The sequence below is a fragment of the Cololabis saira genome, chromosome 16 (genome assembly GCF_033807715.1).
Source record: "Cololabis saira isolate AMF1-May2022 chromosome 16, fColSai1.1, whole genome shotgun sequence".
Classification (NCBI taxonomy): domain Eukaryota; kingdom Metazoa; phylum Chordata; class Actinopteri; order Beloniformes; family Belonidae; genus Cololabis; species Cololabis saira.
The window spans coordinates 26,935,832-26,955,879 of NC_084602.1; the positions used below are offsets into that span (position 1 = coordinate 26,935,832).

At 40.1% G+C, this 20,048-nt stretch overlaps 2 protein-coding genes across 5 annotated transcripts in view; both read right to left on the minus strand.

Moving 5' to 3' along the window:
- zdhhc14 (zinc finger DHHC-type palmitoyltransferase 14) overlaps positions 1-6,318 on the minus strand; it is a 57,706-nt gene extending 51,388 nt beyond the window's left edge. For 2 of the 4 annotated variants that reach the window (XM_061744333.1, XM_061744330.1), the window contains exons 1-2: positions 5,736-6,318; positions 4,356-4,645 (exon numbers count right to left, since the gene is read on the minus strand). In XM_061744333.1, coding sequence (XP_061600317.1) covers positions 4,356-4,591 — 236 coding nt within the window. In that variant the 5' untranslated portion in view covers positions 4,592-4,645; positions 5,736-6,318. Of the gene's footprint in view, positions 1-4,355; positions 4,646-5,731 lie in introns of all 4 variants that reach the window. The other 2 variants (XM_061744332.1, XM_061744331.1) reach the window with 2 other exon arrangements.
- Positions 6,319-10,543: 4,225 nt separating this feature from the next.
- LOC133462103 (interferon alpha-inducible protein 27-like protein 2A) lies at positions 10,544-18,466 on the minus strand. Its single transcript, XM_061743236.1, has 4 exons — positions 18,333-18,466; positions 18,194-18,214; positions 11,530-11,700; positions 10,544-11,007 (listed from the first exon to the last, which is right to left on the minus strand). Exons 1-4 carry the CDS (start codon positions 18,340-18,342, stop codon positions 10,922-10,924), a joined length of 288 nt encoding a protein of 95 aa, XP_061599220.1. The 5' UTR covers positions 18,343-18,466; the 3' UTR covers positions 10,544-10,921.
- Positions 18,467-20,048: the final 1,582 nt, after the last annotated feature.

The window sequence follows — 20,048 nt, forward strand, 5'->3', positions numbered from 1 at the left end:
CTGATGATGGTACAAGCAGCACTTAAAAATTCTTGAAGGGGATTTTTTGTGGCTGTGGTACCACTGGGGCAGGTCAGTTTGCCAGTGCATAATTGGCAGACCCTCATTGCTGCACACAACGGAAGCCCTTTGACAGATTGTTAAAATGGAAACTAAGTAAAAAGAATTTGATAAATACAAAAGGCTGCAGACAATAATTTCCAATAATCATGATTCAACTGTTGACCAGAAAAAAAAAAGATTTTTTTTTAATCCTGTAATTAAGCAACCCTAATCTTTCCAAGTTTACATAGCATTCACATGAAAAAAATACAACTCGTCAAAAAAGTAAGAGGGGGTTTTCAGCTTATTTTTCTTGGAGGAAAAAAAGTAGGGCTGGGCGATATATATCGAGATTTTAATATATATCGATATATTTTCAAACACGATATGGTACGAGACAATATCGTTTATATCGATTTAAAAAAAAAAAATAATAATTTTTTTTACATTTTTTTTTTTTATGATTTTGATATAGCTAATTTTGTGACAAATTGACTTGAATGTTTTATTTGAGATTTGCACAAATGTTTTGTTATTTGCACAACTGTCAACCTCAGTGGAAGAGTCTGCATGTTACTGTCTACATTGTATTAATTGCACAGTGTATTTTAATGTAATTGTTATGCAGGAAAGGGATATTTGTTTTATTTTATTCAAGAAGCATTTTTATTCTATATATGCAGGCAGTTTATTTTTATTTCATTTATTTTATACATTTTGATATTGTGCAGACCTCTGTTAACAAAGGTACCTGTGTGACATTTGGCACGAGGCTTTGTATTAAAACTGACTGTTTTTTTAAGGGTTTGCCTCAGAAAAAAATGAAGCTAACAGAGATGCTATGCTATAATGCTTTGGGGGAAACCCCAATTAAGGCACAGAAAAAATATCGAGATATATATCGAGTATCGCCATTTAGCTAGAAAATATCGAGATATGACTTTTGGTCCATATCGCCCAGCCCTAAAAAAAAGTAATAAAAAATAAAAATCTCTTTGAAGCACTTCTGAGGAAAGCACAGTAACTGTGGGAACACAATACAGCCATGTCAGTCATTTGGTGATTTACATCAACTTGCATGTAGTCACTCACTGCTTATTGTCACAGTCTAGTCTAATTTACTTTAATTGTAATGATCAGCGCATTACATTTTGTCCACCTAAAAAAAACAACCTAAAACTGTGTTTCATAACATTTTTTGAAACATCTGTCACACTGAACTTTCATCACACATCAGGGAGAGAAAGCAACATGTGCAACAACAACCCAAATGGGCGTCTTGGGGGAGCCAGCAACAGAATAATAAACAGACCGAGGTCTGCTGGTCACTAACAGGGTTTATTGTGCATGGCTGCTCGCCCCCCAGACACAGACAAAGAAAACAAGCAAAAGAAACACTGAGATGTACCAAGACCTCTGGTGGATTTACTGTAGACGTCTCCCTGCCTAAACACTTGCCATCTGTTGACTCTTCCTGTACGTCAAATAGTCAAGATTGTGTTTAAACGGATACAGACCACTACAGTCTGATGTAAAATATTAGTCAAAATACAGAGGAAGCCTGTACAACCTGAGCAAGAGCTGCACTCCAATGTGCTGACAACCTGTGAATGAGGTTGGGAAGACGCAACATATCGAAACACATTACAATGACAAGAGAAGCCAACGTGCAGGTCTGCTGACTATCGTCCTGTCCGATTAATGTCTCCTTTCAGCTGATAGGAGAAGGGTTGGGGGAGACAGAGAGGAAAGTCAGGAGGACTCTGACAGCCTGGGGGTGCAGCAGTCGACTACAGCAGACAATGTTTAGCTGAAAAGTGGATTTGTGGTTGCATGGTGTTCCTGAAAAATGTCGCCTGTAGTCACAACAAACAGAAGACAGTACACAGAGTACAGCTCCATTGACTGATCCCAGTGTAGGAAATGAAGATATTTTAGGAGAGAGAGGTATCATCAGGAAGCGTCTGGCATCCTACATGTCAGTACGTACAGTAATAATATTCAACTTCACACAGATGCTCCAGAAAGTCAAACTTCCATTTCTAATCATCTGTTTCATATTAAGGGGTGTTAGGCCTTTCATCCCACATTGCCTTAACTTTGCTCATAGGTTATGCCTGTATCTCTGCTGAGGTGACAATGCACTGAAAGACAACGTGCTCCAGAGTTCAGTGCTGATAGATGTCTCATTCAATAACTTCACAACAAGTTCATCCAAAACAGACATAAAGCAGTGGTATGGAATAAAATATACAAAAAATATAGTGAGTTGAAGACCTATGCTAAACAGTATCTGGTTGATGTTTTGCATTTTATCTATTAAAATGACTGCTGAGCAACAAACATTACACTTGCAACAGGCAGTGATTAACATTTTGGACTTTCAATGAATCATTTGGTCTATGAAATCTCTAATAAGCTGCTCAAAAGTGTTGATTACAATGATCCAGAGCAGGTGATTATGCCTTTTAATATTGTGTAATTTATCTTATTGGGTTATGCAATCTAGTTCAAAAGCTCGGCCATGAATTTCACAAAGTGTCTTAATGACGGGCTCTAACTCCACCTTGTTTACAATCGTAAATATACTACATTTAATTTCTTTTTTTTTTTTTAAATCTTAACAACTCAACATGTATTAGTCTACAACCCACATAACTCCATTGAGATATAATTACATGCAGCTAATTTATTTTATTTCCAATCCATGATACTGAAGTTTTTCTAATATTTAACTACCGTAGCACTATCTCATAAAGTCGCAAAGGAGTTTCTATTAGTAACCTCAGTCTATCTTAACAGTGCAGATACTGTGCAGCAAGCATCAACCACTGCACATATTTTGTCTATTAAGCACTCTCTGGTTGCAGGGCACTTTACCGTGATAAAGATTTGCTGTCCATTCAAACCTCATGCAAATTTCATGACAGAACAAGTCTGTTATCTAGCAAAGATGTGTGCTTCTGAGCTGATAGCTGACACAGTGACGAGGTAATGACCAAGAACAGAGTGCACAGTGTCTTGTGCTACACTCCTGTGATGGCACCCCTCAGGTCAGTGTCCACATGCTGCATCATACAATTCAGTCACAGTGGACAGCTTAGGGACATCTGAGATGAAGTGCAGATGAAGGCGAGATGGTGACGGATCAGCATTCATACTACAAAAAGGGATATTTCGTTTAAAATTAATGTTTGCATGAAAGGCCAGCACATCAGTGCAGCTCACACTCAACACTGTTAACCAGCATTTAAGATGAGAAAACAATGAAAGGGCGTGAATCACCAATAAACAAATTAAGCAAGAGAGGACGTCTACATCATTTTCAAAAGAACCACAGAAGTGTTTAAATCAACAACAGTTACTTGTGAAAATCACATACTCTATAAAAAAGGCACATTATGTGAAGTGATGCTTGAACCTAATGTCCAATCAGTTTCCACTGACATCCCTCTGACCCCGATCAAGGGAAACACGCTCACTTGAGAGTCATGCATGTGACATGAATGCCCTGTACCTCAACTCTTTGTTTGGTGTCTGAGTTTATGAGATGAAATCCCTAATCCACAGTGTTACATACCTGTCAAGTCTCCCATTTTGGCCGGGAAACTACCGTGTTTTATCCCTCTTTCCCGCCATCCTTCTGTGTTAGTATTTTCCCGTAATTTTCCCTTTTATAATATAATAATTTTTAAACCGCAAACTGAATTGTCACTAGTCTCGCGAGAACTGCCACCTGCTGTAGCCTGGGTGGCAGTTCTCGCGAGATTAGTGGCGACAACAGGAGTGGACTCGGAACAACAAATCAGAGAGATGGATGGATGTAAAAGAGAAAGAAGACATTTCTGCCCAAAAAAGCGAAGACTTTATGTAAATATCTCTAAAAATGGGAAACCAAATTTACTTTCCTAAAGAGGAGCAGAACAGGGAACAGTTACGAGTTCTGAAAGTTATTTCAGCTAGAGACACAGAAACATGCGTCTTTGTCATCAATTTGTCATTAATGCCAGAGCCCCATGAGTGAAAATGACAAATTAAAATAAAATGTAAATGTTTCACTTTAAGACAATCAATGGGTATATAAAGCTCATAGTTGTAGTTTGTAAGTGGTTGACAGGTAGTTATTTTAGATTTCTCGTAAATCTGTCTTAAATGTAAGATACTGGACCTCGGTTGGACTGGTGGGACAGCGGTGGAAAATGTCCCTTATTTTTAAATCCAAAGCTTGACAGGTATGCAGTGTTACCTCACAAAAGGTAAACAGTAGATGTGAACACAAAGAGATAAAATGAATATCTCTCAAACACACTTACTCAAAGACGAAGAAGAGTCCACAGGTCACAAGAATGAGGATGAGTGTGAGGTAGAAAACCCCCGTCTGCTTGGCCATCATAATCCTCCCATCACAGTAAAATTTATTCCGACCTGGGAAGGTCTCCCACTTCTTCCTCTTCGGGCTCTTCTTTTTGTAAGGGGTCTCCATGGGTGTGGAGCTGCGAGTGCTGATCTGGCTGTACTCGCACTCTCTCATGGACTCCCCAAGATGCATCAATAGCTGATTCAAAAATCCCAGAGGTGAATAAATCCAGGGATAGACCAGCCTCTGTGGGGGGAAAACAGCAGAGCATACCTGTCAAGTCTCCTGTTTTGGCGTGGAACCTACCGTATTTTACCCCTCTTTCCCGCCGTCCTCCCGTATTAGTATTTTCCAGTTTTATAATATAAAAATAATTAAAAAAAAACATTATTGTGCCTCTCCAAACTGAATTGTCACTAACTTCGCCAGAATTGCCACTTGCTGTAGCCTGGGTGGCAGTTCTCGCGAGGTTAGTGGCGACAACTGGAACACACTCAATACAACAAAATCAGAGATGGACGGATGTAACGAGACGAGAGTGAAGGCATTTCTGCCCAAAAAAGCGAAGACTTCGTGTAAATATCTCTAAAAATGGGATACCGAATTTACTGTCCTAAAGATGAGCAGGATGGGCGATGTTAATGTCTCTCTGTGTCATCAATCAGTAAATGCCAGAGAACCACATGAGTGAAAATGTAAATGTTTCACTTGAAGACAATCAATGTGTATTTAAACTTAAAATATTTAATATAAATAAATGTGCTTTAATTCTCTTTTGTGTTTTCATTTAGGCTCTATTATAGGAATTTCAGGGTCAACAAAGGTCGGCCTATCAAATTCTGAGCACATAATTGTAGTGTGTAAGTGGTTGACAGATAGATATTTAACATTTGTTATAAATCTTTCTCGAAATGTAAGATACTGGACCTTGGTTGGGCTGATGGGACCCTTGTTTTTAAATCCAAACTTGACAGGTATGCAACAGAGAGTCTTAAAACTTTGACTTCGGAGTGGGAAAAGTTTGAGAAGTGCACTTCCTGTTATTAAAAATACCTCCGCTGACGCCCACGTTTCATTCGTTTTAGGGGGTAAAAACAGCGATTTATGCACAAGAAAAACAAGAAATAATGGAACTTATTAAGTGACACGTTTTATATACTATATTTCAACCTAAAACGCGTCTGTCTGTCTGTTTTATCAAGGGTAACACAACACACACTAGATATACAATGTGATGCTAACAAGCTAAAGTGGCTAACAAGTTGACAAAATAAATATAAATTAATGTAAATATTGTACAAATTTGGTCAATTCAGGGGCGATTTACTTTACCCACGTAATTAAAGCCACTGAACTAGCGTGGTACTTTCAGTAGTAGCACTGAAGCGGAGCTATAAATGTGGTTTCAGTGGTCCTCGGCTGCTCCGTCCGCCACAGCGGGGCGGTCGGGTTTCTGTGGCCGACGAAGAGGCTCGAAGCGCCGGCTCACCGGAGCCGAGCAGCGCCGGGCGCGGAGCGCGGGGGTCGTCACGTAGCACGTCTTTATCCAGGTTTGTTTCGAGCCAGCGCGAGGAAAACCATCTTTAAAACTTTAGAGGGAAACAAATGACTTTGAAAATGGTGGAAAACTTGGTAAAAAAAAAAGAAATATATAAAAATACAAAAGGAAATCCAGGAAAAAAGGGAGCAGAGAAGAAGCTCTCAGGCGAGCTCCAGCATCATCATCCCGGCGGACTGGTCGGCGCTTAGGCGGAGCCTACATCCACATGGACCAATGTTTCGTGACAGCCGTCGTGAATTAATAAATTACAAGCGTCCAGCCTCATAATCCTGGAAAGTTGCAGCCGTCCACGGCTGGAGAAGCGTCTGGGCAGGCCACTCACACGCAGCCCGGCTGCGGTCGAACACACTGACTGGTGCAAACAGCGATCAGCCGAGCAGCCGAGCGGAGCCGAGCGGAGCTCCGCCCGCTCCGCCCCTTCAGCCGGATCACGGAGCTGCCGAGGAGGACGAGCTGGTCCACACTGCAAAAACTCAAAATCTTAACAACAATATTTGTCTTAATTCCAGTACTCGAGCTGAAATAAAAACGGTCAAAATCATCCCCTCAGTAAAACTGCCATCCCCCCTTTCCATTCCTTATGTCATTTCATCAATGAATGTGGTTTTACTGCTATTTCAACATTTAGAGTCATCACCAGAAAAATAACACCAGAAAAATAACTTATTTGACAATTTGCACTTGTTTCAAGTACATTTTCACTTAAAATAAGTAGAAAAATCTGCCAGTGGGACAAGATTTATCTTCTCATTACAAGCAAAAAATCTTGTTCCACTGGCAGATTTTTCTACTTATTTTAAGTGAAAATCTGCTTGAAACAGGTGAAAATTGTTGTTTTTTTCCAGTGATGAGTCTTGTTTTGAGTGTAATAAGATTTTTTTACTAAAATGAGACATTTTAACTAGAAATAAGACAAATATTCTTGTTAAGATTTTGAGTTTTTGCAGTGATCCATTTTAATTATCCTGTGAAGGACAGAGGCATATTGATAAGTTCAGAAAACTGTTTTTTACTGTTGTGTTTTTATGTATTTGATGTAAGCCCAGTGGATATTTAAAGCTTACAGAAGGCTGCATTTAACTGCTGCTATGTCATTCCTGCAGTAATTCTGCAGGTGTTTTGGTCAGTGCTATTATTTGTAATATATTATATTATTTGTAATCAGCACAAATTATCTGTCCCCATATGATAAAATCCACCATCCCCACTGATTTTTTTTTTTACAACTCGAGTACTGCTTATTTCTAGATAAAATGTCTAATTTTCAGTAAAAGAAAAATCGCATTACACTTAAAACAAGACTCATCACTGAAAAAAAAACTATTTTCACCTGTTTCAAGTACATTTTCACTTAAAATAAGTAGAAAAATCTGCCAGTGGAATAAGATTTTTTTGCTTGCAATGAGAAGAAAAATCTTGTCCCACTGGCAGATGTTTCTACTTTTTTCAAGTGAAAATGTACTTGAAACAGGTGACAATTGTCAAATAAGTTATTTTTCTGGTAATGACTCTTGTTTTAAGTGTAATGAGATTTTTTGACTAAAAATGAGACATTTTAACTAGAAATAGGACAAATATTCCTGGTAAGATTTTGAGTTTTTGCAGTGCAGGGGTTCTCAACCCGGGGTCCGGGGACCCCCCAGCATCCGCTGGAAAGGATGTCTGCTCGGGAGGGGCTTGGGAGGACTTGGGTGGGGGTTTAGTTAAGTAATCAGAATCAGAATCAGGTTTATTGACCAAGTTTGAACATGCCAGACAGGGAATTTGACTCTGGTTGTTTTGCTCACTGTACAGTAAATAGACAAATGGTACTTTATTACAGACTCAAAAGGTTCCATATAAAATACATTAAAATACATGCAAACATCTGTTCCAATGTTTCCATAGTCCAGATGTGTACCTTGTATCACTCCGTTTGATGTTAGTGAGTGCAGTTATTAGACAATTTTCTGACTCATGGAGTCAACACATAAATTTAAACAGAAAATTCTTCAGCAGAGCATGGAAGGTGGGGACATAACAATTAACAAATAAAGTGCTTGCACTTGTCCATCTTGGAAGCTTAAAGCAGCACAACGTAACTTTCAGCTTTTGTTGAGTTTGGCGTCTCCTTTGGACAAAAGCGGTAGTGCTTCACCAGTAGTGTGGCAGGGTTCCTACCATTCAATTCAATTTTTCAATTCAATTTTATTTATATAGCGTCTAATACAACAGAGTTGTCTCTAGACGCTTTCCAGAGACCCATACCCAGAACATGACCCCCGAGCAGTTATTACATAAACAATGGCAGGTAAAAACTCCCCTAGTGGGAGAAAAACCTTAAGCCAAACAGTGGCAAGGAAAAACTCCCTTTTAGGAGGGAAGAAACCTTGAGCAGGACCAGGCTCATAAGGGGGGACCCTCCTGCCGAGGGCCAGACTGGTGGGTCAGGGACGGCAACAGCACAGCAGGCATGTGGAAGCAGCAACGGGATGACCAGGGGTGGGGACCGCAGGCCAGCACGCAGCTCCCGAAGCTCCGGCCCAATCAGCAAGTCCCAGGTTGGGGTGCAGGGTCAGGGAAAGACTTGTGCTCCGTAATGCAAGCTACAAGCCACCCACGACCACCTGCAGGTTCCGGTGTCCGGCAAAGGATGCTGCAACATGGACAAAAGAGAGAAAAGGGAGGAGAAGGGGGGGCCAGCACAAGAAACTACAGGAGCGACTCTGACACACTAAAGTTTACACTACCTACCATGCTCCTCAAAGTTACATAGTGCCAGTGAAGGCGATACAGACCCCCTCAGACCATGACAGAGGTGTCATTAAACCTGTTGGAAGTTGATGTACCATCACAATGACTCTGGAAATATTATATTAAGGTGGAAAAGTTACGTAGTGTCGCTTTAAGGAGGATCCTGAACGCATCATTATATGCTACCTGCAACTTCTTTAGCTTGGCGGTGGTAAAATTACACCAAAGGTGAGCTGTGTAAGGAGGTGTACAATAGGCTATGAATAGATTTACTTTAACATCCGCTGTGCACATATGGAATCTACGGGCAAGCATATTGGCCTGAGCATAGAGCTTACAGCACTGACGGTGGTCTTATTAAAATATATACAATTTTTTTTAAAGTGAAAGGTGCAGCAGTATGAGGTAGACATGGTTATTGAAAGGTGCATTGTTACAGCATATGATTGTAGTTATTATTATTGCACAGTGATTGATTACTCTGAGACTCTATGAGTGTTGAGAGTTCATCAGGCTGAAAAGCCAAAGCAGGAAACACCACCTCACCTGTACAATGAACTCAGCAGACCAGTTTCCCTCACCTCACCTGATGAAGGTGTTTGAGAAGCTGGTTCTGACCCATCCGAGGTTGCAGGGGAGGAAATATCTGGACCTGCTGCAGTTTCAGGTGGATTTGTTCCGTGAAACAACTCTGAAACTCATCATTGCAGTATGACTACCGTATTCATGTGGATAAGTTCACTGTTTTATGTCAGCTGCTATTTTCCAGCCCCATTCAAAGATCTTTGCAGGATATCAAAAAAACTATTACATTAAATAAATCAAATTTGACCAATGTAAACATGTGAGTTTGTATGTACGTGTAAATGTATATTATACACCAGTAAATGTAAGAAAAATCATCATACTGATTAGTCAATCAGCTTATACCTTTACCTTAATCAAAATAGAAATGTTGAAGCAAATGTGACAGTTTTATTGTCAGTGTATTTGTTCAGGGATCTTATTTTCTACCATTTTGTAGCTTCTTATTTTCAGCAGCCGTCGTGAAACTGAGCAGGTCAAAAGTTGTCTTCTCAAAAATGAAACTTTCTCCTCGTAGTTCATGCAGGTCACTCTCAATTCACATTTCCGAACTTCAACTGGTGGGAAAGCAAGCTTGCTGGGTGTCCACTGACCAGTTTAGGAGACTCTGGCTGGTTTTGACCCATCTGAGGTTGCAGGCAAGAAAATGTCTGGACCTGCTGCAGTTTGCCTTGCGGTCACATCTTTTTTCTGCTGGGAGCTCACTCACATCTAGATATTGGTGGCAGCACCGTGAGAATCACCTTTCTATGATTTCACACCATCTAGCCGCTGTAAATGAGTGAAAAGCTGCAGCTCATGATCATGATCAAGGACACCTCCATGACCTCCTTGTCAGGTGTCTGACTGGCCTCAGGTAATCCATCTGTGTATTGTGTATTATTGGATGTGGTGGTCACTTTATTTTATTCCTTGTGGTAAATTCTGTCCAGAGTAAATTGCCAACGTTGGATTTGCAGAGGGGGGACAAAAACAGTCACCATGATGACATGATGTTGTTACTGCTGCAGACAGCGCCTACCAGCACACACCAGGCCTGAAACCGTTGTGGGTCTAAATGAAATGGCTACAACTAAAAGAAAAAGGGTTGCAAGAATAACTTAGGCTGTTTTCAGCAATATTGTGATTACAGAGGATTTTAGGCACGAGTTCTGGCATTTCAAAGATAATTCAGGGTTGATTAAAAACAAGCAAAAATCAGTCTCCACAATCTTCAGTTGCTCAGTATCCACATGGGCCATCAAAAACACATTTTCAACATCTGATGTTTTTTTTAATGTTTAATTGGGAAAACAATATGGGTTTATGCGACTTGCAAATCATTACATTTTTATTTTGCTCTACATTTTACAAGGCATTCCAGCTTTTTTGGAATTGTACTGCTGATATTTCGAGATATTTGTCTGTTATTCATTTTGTTTTCTGTCTGTGTATATTTTTTTGTATCAGAAACCATTACAGAAATTATCACTTAAACTTAGCATGTCATTCATACCAACACTTCTGAAAGTGTAAAAGACCTCTTGAAGGTGCTAAAATTACTATTCAGATTTTTCTCCTTTATTTTATTCTTCATTTTTAATTCTTCTTCATCATCATCGTCATCATCATCATCATCATCATCATCATCATCATCATTCTATTTACTTTAAAAGGCTCGTCACCCATCCTATGGCTGCTCCAGCACCGGCCACGGCTGCAGTGCCGGCCGTTGTCAAACCAGCGGCACCTGCGGACAAAACATGACAAGTTTGATTAGACTATAGAGCAGCAGAGAGCCTCTAAGTGGTGCACCACAGTACTAGTTAAGCACAGTCCAGCTTTTCCTCTTGTATAAACCAGATTTGTCCAATCCAAAACTTTCAAAATCCAAAAAGTAAACGCTTGGTGGTTCTCTGATTTCTTTGTGCTCGCATAAAAAGGGGTTCTTTACCACGTCAAATGACAGGCAACCCGGCACTTATTTCACTAAATTCAGGCGATATAAAAAGGAAAAACAGGTGTAGCAGGCCTACAGACTTTAGCAACTTCACAAATAAGCCAATACATTAAAAAAAAAAAAAAAAAAAAAAAAAAAAAAAAAAAAGAGTAAAAGAACTTTGATTCAGAACGGGAAGGCTGCTTGTGAATAATGCAAACTGTGACAGATCACTAGCACCTGTCAATCAAGGACACATGGAACACAATGAGTGGAGATCTGTCACAAAACCATTAATACGCAATTATTAGAGCACCAATCAAATTAAAATACCTGCAGACTGCAAAACCGCCACCACACCTCCAGCTGCCACTGTTCCTCCATTAGCGATGGCTGCAGATGACATCATACCTGCAGCGTAGGATCCTGCTGCGATTCCAGCTGATGTGAAACCAATAGTTGTCAAAACAACAGGAGCCAAGACCACCGCCCCTACTGCTCCCACTGGAGATGGACGAGACAAGACACACAAAAAAGTTCAACTTTTTAGAGATGTGCTGCTGGCATCAAAAATCAAAGTTTCAACATCTGATGGGTTTTTTTATGTTCTATTGGGATTAAAATACGGGTTCAGGAGATTTGCAAAGCATTGCATTCTGTTTTTAGTTACATTTTACAATCATGAATCACTGAGTATAAATACAATCTTATAATAGTTACTGGCAACTGCTAGCGCTCTGCATATGACTGCCTTGATTGTTTCTGAAGTATAGCTACAGCCGTTTTGTTGGGTTTTTTTTTTTTTTAAATGAGAGAGCTAATCAATTATTGCAAATATTGCAATAATCAAAACTGTACAATAATACAGCTGTCTACATGGAGACAACGGAAAACATAATGTGACCCTTAAACTATAAAGTTTCTTCCTAAACCTAGATATAGATTACAATAACACCAGTGAAGAGATACTTGATTTTTTGTCATCGTTGTTTAAGGAGACAAATGGAAAAAAAAAAAAAAGAGTGGATATTGTCTTGTTTACAGGTTCCGGTAAAGTTGGACAGATATTCGCAGATTTCCACTTCTGGAGTCAATAACTCCAAAAACAAAATATGTAAAAGCATTAATCTTACCTCTGTTCTACCACTGAAACACAGAAAATAAGCTACAAACTGACCGTTAACAAAAGGAGACTCTGTACTGCACAAAAGATTGATTTCAACATGCAACTGGCTGTCAGAGGCTGACTTAGGGACCATCTACAAATTGGGAACCCAAATATTCAATAACGTCAATGTCACCAGAATTTTGTAAAATGTTTTATAACCAAACACATTTAATAATTTAACCATCACCAATTGTAGTGTCACCAAAATAAAAGAAAGCATCAGTGATGCTATGTCAGTTATACTAAAATATTACCTTTTTAATATGGCAAAGCTGCATTGAATTTGCTAAATCTGTGTGTAAAACACATTTAATAGTTTGGCAAGTCACCAAAATCTGCTCAGACCATGATCCACGATCTCCTGTTCATGATACAACAGTCCGATCTTAAACATGTGATCTACGAGAATTTTTGACTTTTTTTTTACTATTAAAAACATTCAATACTTCACTTTTACTTACTGTAGTGTCACCAAAATTACAGTTGATACAAGGATACAACCGCTTGATGTCAAACATGTAATAAATGTTATTTTGTGTAAGTAAAAAAGTGTTCTGTAATTTCCTCATTGTGTGCAAATACACAATAACTTGAGCACTTCAGAATGTGCCACCATCAAAATCTGCCTACACATCTGTGGACCCCTGTTGGTTATACACATACATAAGATCTGAGAATCATATTACATATTCCAACTGTTCTTAGGAAGACGCACACGCGCACACACACATACACTGAATATAATCTTAAACAAATTCCCATACACTGAATCATTCAGACTCGTGAAACTGGCTCTACATTCAAAGTTTTATCTTCAAATGAAATGATAAAGATAACTGAAGATTCCCTCTATACTTTCTGCTAATCATGTGTGATTAGTTTCTCCATTGCAAGACATTTTACGAGTTGACACCTGGTCACCTACTTGATTCCTGGCATGATAAGATAATAAGAAGAAAAGAAGAAGAAGAAGAAGAAGAAGAAGAAGAAGAAGAAGAAGAAGAGAAGAAGAAGAAGAAGAAGAAGAAGAAGAAGAAGAAGAAGAAGAAGAAGAAGAAGAAGAGAAGAAGAAGAAGAAGAAGAAGAAGAAGAAGAGAAGAAGAAGAAGAAGAAGAAGAAGAAGAAGAAGAAGAAGAGAAGAAGAAGAAGAAGAAGAAGAAGAAGAAGAAGAAGAAGAAGAAGAAGAAGAAGAAGAAGAAGAAGAAGAGAAGAAGAAGAAGAAGAAGAAGAAGAAGAAAGAAGAAGAAGAAGAGAAGAAGAAGAAGAAGAAGAAGAAGAAGAAGAGAAGAAGAAGAGAAGAAGAAGAAGAAGAAGAAGAAGAAGAAGAAGAAGAAGAAGAAGAAGAAGAAGAAGAAGAAGAAGAAGAAGAAGAAGAAGAAGAAGAAGAAGAAGAAGAAGAAGAAGAAGAAGAAGAAAATAGGGACAACCAATCAGAAGAAGGGGCGGGGCTAATTCAGGCCAAAGAAGGTCAAGGACTCAATACAGTGTCTGATGACACCACCCACGACTCTCTATGTCAAACTATTCAAAAGCTATAACAGAAAATAGGGAGAACCAATCAGAAGAAGGGGCGGGGCTAATTCAGGCCAATGAAGCTCAAGGACTCAATACCGATTCAGGTGACACCACCCACAACTCTCTATGTCAAACCATTCAAAAGTTATAGCAGAAAATAGGGACAACCAATTAGAAGAAGGGGCGGGGCTAATTTTCACCAATTATGGTCAAGGACTCAATACCGAGTCCGATGACACCACCCACGACTCTTTATGTCAAACCATTCAAATGTTATGGCAGATAAAAGTTTTCTAGAGGGCGCTGTTAATCCATTTTGCCACGCCTATTAATGCAAACCATGAAGTATCAAATTTATCGCCAGGGCTGGCTTGCATGCCAAATTTGGTGCCTTTTGGGGAACTATCAAATACGGACCAATCAGATGAAGGGGGGGGGGGGGGGGGGGGGGGGGGGCATGCTTTTTTGGTGTCTAGCGTCGCCACGGTAACACTTTTGAAAGAGAAAAGTAATGCGCATAGTCCGCAGGATGAGACGCACATTTTGATGTATAACATATCTGGGTTCACGATACTGTTCGGGCCGTATTAATTCTCGAAGGAATGGCATATATTGCTCCAAAATTCTGCAATTAATTCAGAATGTGTGACTTCCTGTTTGGTTTCGGCCATGGCGCAAGAGACTTTTCTTTAAGTTGCGACATGATACAGGTGTGTACCGATTTTCGTTCATGTACGTCAAACAGTATTATGGGGCTTGAGTAGGGCTGGGCGATATGGCAAAAAAAAGTGATCACGATTTTTTTTCCCATATTGAACGATCTCGATTTTTAATCACGATTTTTTTAAATCAGAAGATCCCCCCCTCCCTTCTGGAATAAAAAATAGAAAGAAACCAGAGATTCGTTTTTTTTTTTATTAACAAATAAAGCAAATAGCATGTTTTAACAAGAATCCAGAATGCTACCAGTGGTACCCACCGAAAAAACTAGGGATGCACCAAAATGAAAATTTGAGGCCGAAACTGAAGCGGAATAAAATTTAAAGACTTGGCTGAATACTGAGTACCGAATAGCCTACGGAATGCGGTTGTTCACAGTTTTTCATTTATTTTGCAATTTTTTTCACAATTGCATAGATAAAATTGCAATGACATTATTAAAAACAAAAACAGTAAACTAATATGATTTGAGCCACTGTCAAGCAGCTGGCGATGCGGTTGCTTAAATTGACCAACAGGTGGCTCTCTAACATCACTGTTTGTTTACTGTGCGTGACTCTGACGCTGGTTGGTAATTAAGGAGTTAAAACTCACTCGCCACTTACAGGACTCAGTAGCCAGCAGAAACGGCAGTTTTATTACATTTATTAACTGTAGTACCGCTATTATGAGAGGTTATTTCTCACAGTATTAACCTAAAGGGACTTAAGGCGGCTGATTTATGGTCCCGCGTTAAGGCTGAATTATACTTCTGCGTCAAAACGACGCCGTGTCTACGGCGTGTGGTTTTTGGACACGCAGAGGACACGCCGTCACATGCGCCGTCAGTGACGTGCACCTCCCGAAAATTGTAACTACGCGTCGAGGAGACGCCGTCCACACGCAGACCGAGAGGGCTGTGATTGGTTCGTTTGAAAGCGAAGCATTTCCGGTTTCCGGTTTGAATCAGTAGTGAACTTCCAGGGCTTTTTTCTTCGTTTATATATGATTTTTTTGTTTTTGTTTTTTGCACAATAGTTGTCCTTATTTCTTTGATTTACTGTGACCGGAAAAAGTCGGATAAACCATTCAGAAAAAGATCGCTAACTAGTGGCCGCGGGGGGTACTGCACCGCGACCAAATGGAGAGACGGAGAACTCTGAACGATTCGTGACGGCACCACGGGTGCGCCGTGTGCTCTGCGTGTGTGTGACGCAGAACCATACCCGCACCTTTACACCAACGCAGAGCCTACGGCGTCATCTGGTGAGCTCTGCTTGTTGCCTCCGCGCTCCGACACATTCACTCCGCTGAGCGCGCGCACACACACACACACACACACGCACGCACGCACGCACACACACACACACCCATGTCGGGGCCGCGGAGTTTCTGAAGTCGGCGGTGATCAGAGTAATTTGTGGTACAAGCAGAGCGAATCACAACTTTAATGAGTGCGGTTCGAATACACAATACATCCATCACGAAGGGCATTTTGTCAATCCATCACACCCTCCTCCTGTACGCTCGGAAGAAGTTGTCCGGCGAAATAAATAAATAAATAACCGCTAACCGTGAGTCCCGGTCGGCTCGAAGCTAAGCTAACGCTAGCCTGCGGTTGTTGTCTTGTAGTTTTATTTTCTCTGGTCACGCTTGCTCCCACCAGTGCAGGGGAGGCAGATGTGACTACTTTACTGCCTATGGTCATGCAACTTGCCGCGGCATGTCATGCATGATCAATTAATGCAGACAGCGCGGTGCCAGGAAAGCGGGTTGTGATTGGTTGTCGTGCACTTTGCTGCAGCATGTTTTGCACGTGATCGAGAAAGTAGACCCACAGCTGATCACCGTGATCGAGCTTAATTTGATCGCGATCACAAATAGAGATCGTATAATCGCCCAGCCCTAGGCTTGAGGCACAAAGTTTTTTCTGTCTGAACCAATCAGATGAAGGGTGGGCGTGCTTTTTGGCATCTAGCGTCGCCACAGTAACGCTTTTGAAAGAGAAAAGTAATGCGTGGTGTTGGAGGATGGAGACGCACATTTTAATGTATAACATACTTGGGGGCACGTTACGGTTCGGGCCGTATTAACTGCCGCAGGAATGGCATAAATTTTGCCAAAATGACACAATTAATTCAAAATGTGTGACTTCCTGTTCGGTTTCGGCCATGGCGCCAAGAGACTTTTCTTTAAGTTGCGACATGATACAGGTGTGTACCGATTTTTGTGCATGTACGTCAAAGCGTATTGTGGGGCTTGAGGCAAAAAGTTTTCCGGGGGGCGCTGTTGAGCCATTTCGCCACGGCCATTAATGCATACCATTAAGTATCAAATTTTTCGCCAGGCCGGTCTTGCGTGCAAACTTTGCTGACTTTTTGGGCACGTTTAGGGGGGCAAAAAGGCCCTCCTTTTGTCGGAAGGAAGGAAGGAAGGAAGGAAGTCATTCAATCATTTACGCAGTGAAATTCAACATGAATCTACAGGAAAGGCTCCCACCTTTAAGTCACTGAAAATGATTTTACTCTTCTACTGACCGCCGAAACTGAACAGGTCCAGGATGTCGGCCATTTTGAATTATTATTATTATTCCGCCACCTAAAAAATATTGCTAGAATTAAGGGTATTCTGTCTAAACAAGACATGGTCTGTCTGTGGTATCCGGTGCATGTGTCAAGTCTGAGCAGCTGAGCCGAGCCAGCTATAAAATTACCAACCGCAAATTTCCAGCTCTTTGATTGGTTTGAAGTTCATTTAAAGCGGCACTATGTAACTTTTCCACCTTAATATCATATTTCCAGAGTCATAGGAAGGAAGGAAGGAAGGAAGGAAGGAAGGCAGGCCTACAGCAGGGGTAGGCAATTCCGGTCCTCGAGGGCCGGTGTCCTGCATGTTTTAGATGTTTCCCTGCTTTAACACACCTGATTCTAATTAATCATCGTCATCAGCTTGTCATCCAGGGCTGCACAATTCTGTTAATGACACAGTTAGTTTTATCACGGTGTGCTGAAGCAGGGTAACATCTAAGACATGCAGGACACCGGCCCTCGAGGACCGGAATTGCCTACCCCTGGCCTACAGATACAATAGGGCCTTCGCACTGAAGATGCTCGGGCCCTAATAAGAGTCCTTCAAGATCACACTGAGTCAGAATGAGAAACAGATGAATTAAATTACTTAGAACAACAACAGCGCCCTGATCAGAGTAATAAAACTGATAATAAGTAATAGAACTGATATGCAACTAGAAATCATCACCATGCAGGGTTTAAAGAGAAGGGTGTGACAAGAAAGAGCAGAAGTGCATTTTAAATATCAAAAGAGATCAATCATCCAGGTTATGGTAACTCTAAAAAAAAAATTGAAAATAAGTAACAGGACGAATTTTTCTTTGTTCTTGCAAAAATCTATTTTAAAAACAAGACAGATCAAACACAGCAACATACGAACAAACTAAGACTGATACTTACTTCTCAATGCAATTAAGATCCCCCAATTCACTAAAAGTCTGTGTTTCAGTGGGTCTGTGAAACATTTATGTTTCACACACTTACCGGACATATTTACAGCAACAATTCAAAAAAGCGTCTGTGTGAAAGAAAATCATAGGCCTACCTGCTCCTGCTGCGACTTTTCCTGAAACAAAACAGGACAATTCACATCAACCAGTGACTGAGCTTCATACAAAACACTGTAAGCAAGCACGTTTCAACAAATAAAAATAATCCAAGTTATTCTGATAATGGCTACTCACCAAGAACCATCTTTTTTATCGGTAAGGCTCAGACACTGACGACACTGCTGCAGCGGATTATAATTGTTTTATTGTGGAGAAAATGTGGAGAAAACGAAACTTAACGCGTGCTGCATTCATGGCACACACCAGTTGTGGGAAAAGGGGAAGACATCCCTTTTATATTTCTGAGCATATCCGTCAAGTCTGCTGTTTTGGCTGGGAAACGCTGGGAAACGACAGTATTTTACCCCTCTTTCCCGCCGCCCTCCCGTATTAGCATTTTCCCGTAAATTCCCCGTTTTATAATATAATACTTTTTAAAAAGCATCCCTGTGCTACTGCCACATGCTGTAGCCTGGGTCGCAGTTCTCGCGAGGTTAGTGGCGACAACGTGAAAAAACTCAGATCAGAGAGATGGATGGAAGACATTTCTGCCCAAAAAGCGAAGACTTCATCTAAATATCTCTAAAAATGGGATAAAAAATTTACTTTCCTAAAGAGGAACAGGACAGGGGCTCAGTTACGTGTTCTGAAAGATGTGTGACTGCGATATTATTGTCTCAAGTCACCAGGGAGGACTGATGTCTGTCAGCAGCAGCTGGAGGCTCAGTGCGTCTGTGTCATCAGTCATTAATGCCAGAGAGCCACATGAGTGGAAATGACAAATACAAAGGAAATGTAAATGTTTCACTTGAAGACAAGGTGTATATAAACTGTAAATATCTAAAATAAATAAATGTGCTGTGGTGACTATCTCAGAACAAAAACTTAATTAGTCACCTGCAGTGGTTAGGAATGACCCTTACGCATATTCCAGTCCTATTAATTACACTGTCCAGACGTTGTTTCTCTTTGGGTGACGTTCTCATTTATTGCACAGACTTAGTTCAGAAAAAAGAAAACCATTGAGGGTTTGAACCCTGGCACTGGCATCACTTTGTGCATCCTTGCAGGGGCAAGGTATGGCAGCCACCACACCTTGTCTTCAAGGGAAAATGTAAATGTTTGTTTTTTTAAATACATTTATGGAATTACTCTGTGTCTATGTGTATTTATTATTCTATTACTTAATACATATAGAATAACTACACATGCAAATCAGAACAACATGATCGATTTCACTAATTATACACTGCAAAAACTGAAAATCTTAACAAGAATATTTGTCTTATTTCTAGTTAAAATGTCAAATTTTTAGTACAAAAAAAAATCTCATTACATTTAAGACAAGACTCAAAACCAACATTTTTCACCTGTTTCAAGTAGATTTTCACTTAAAATAAGTAGAACATTTTTTTTGCTTGTAATGAGAAGATAAATCGTGTCCCACTGGCAGATTTTTCTACTTATTTCAATTGAAAATGTACTTGAAACTGGTGAAAATGGTCAAATAAGTTATTTTTCTGGCGATGACTCTTGTTTTAAGTGTAATGAGACAAAAATGAGACATTTTAACTAGAAATAAGACAAATATTCCTGCTAAGATTTTGAGTTTTTGCAGTGAGCGAGACTGCATTTGAAAAAGTTCCAATTTTCTTGACCACACAGATAAGCTACATAGCAGACTTCTGTGATGAGTATTTACTGGACGTGTTGATTGATACTCTAAGTTCTGTGACTCGTAACCTTAGCTTCGACTGAATTGACGCCACTGACTTGAAGACAAGGTGTATATAAACTGTAAATATCTAAAATAAATAAATGTGCTGTGGTGACTATCTCAGAACAAAAACT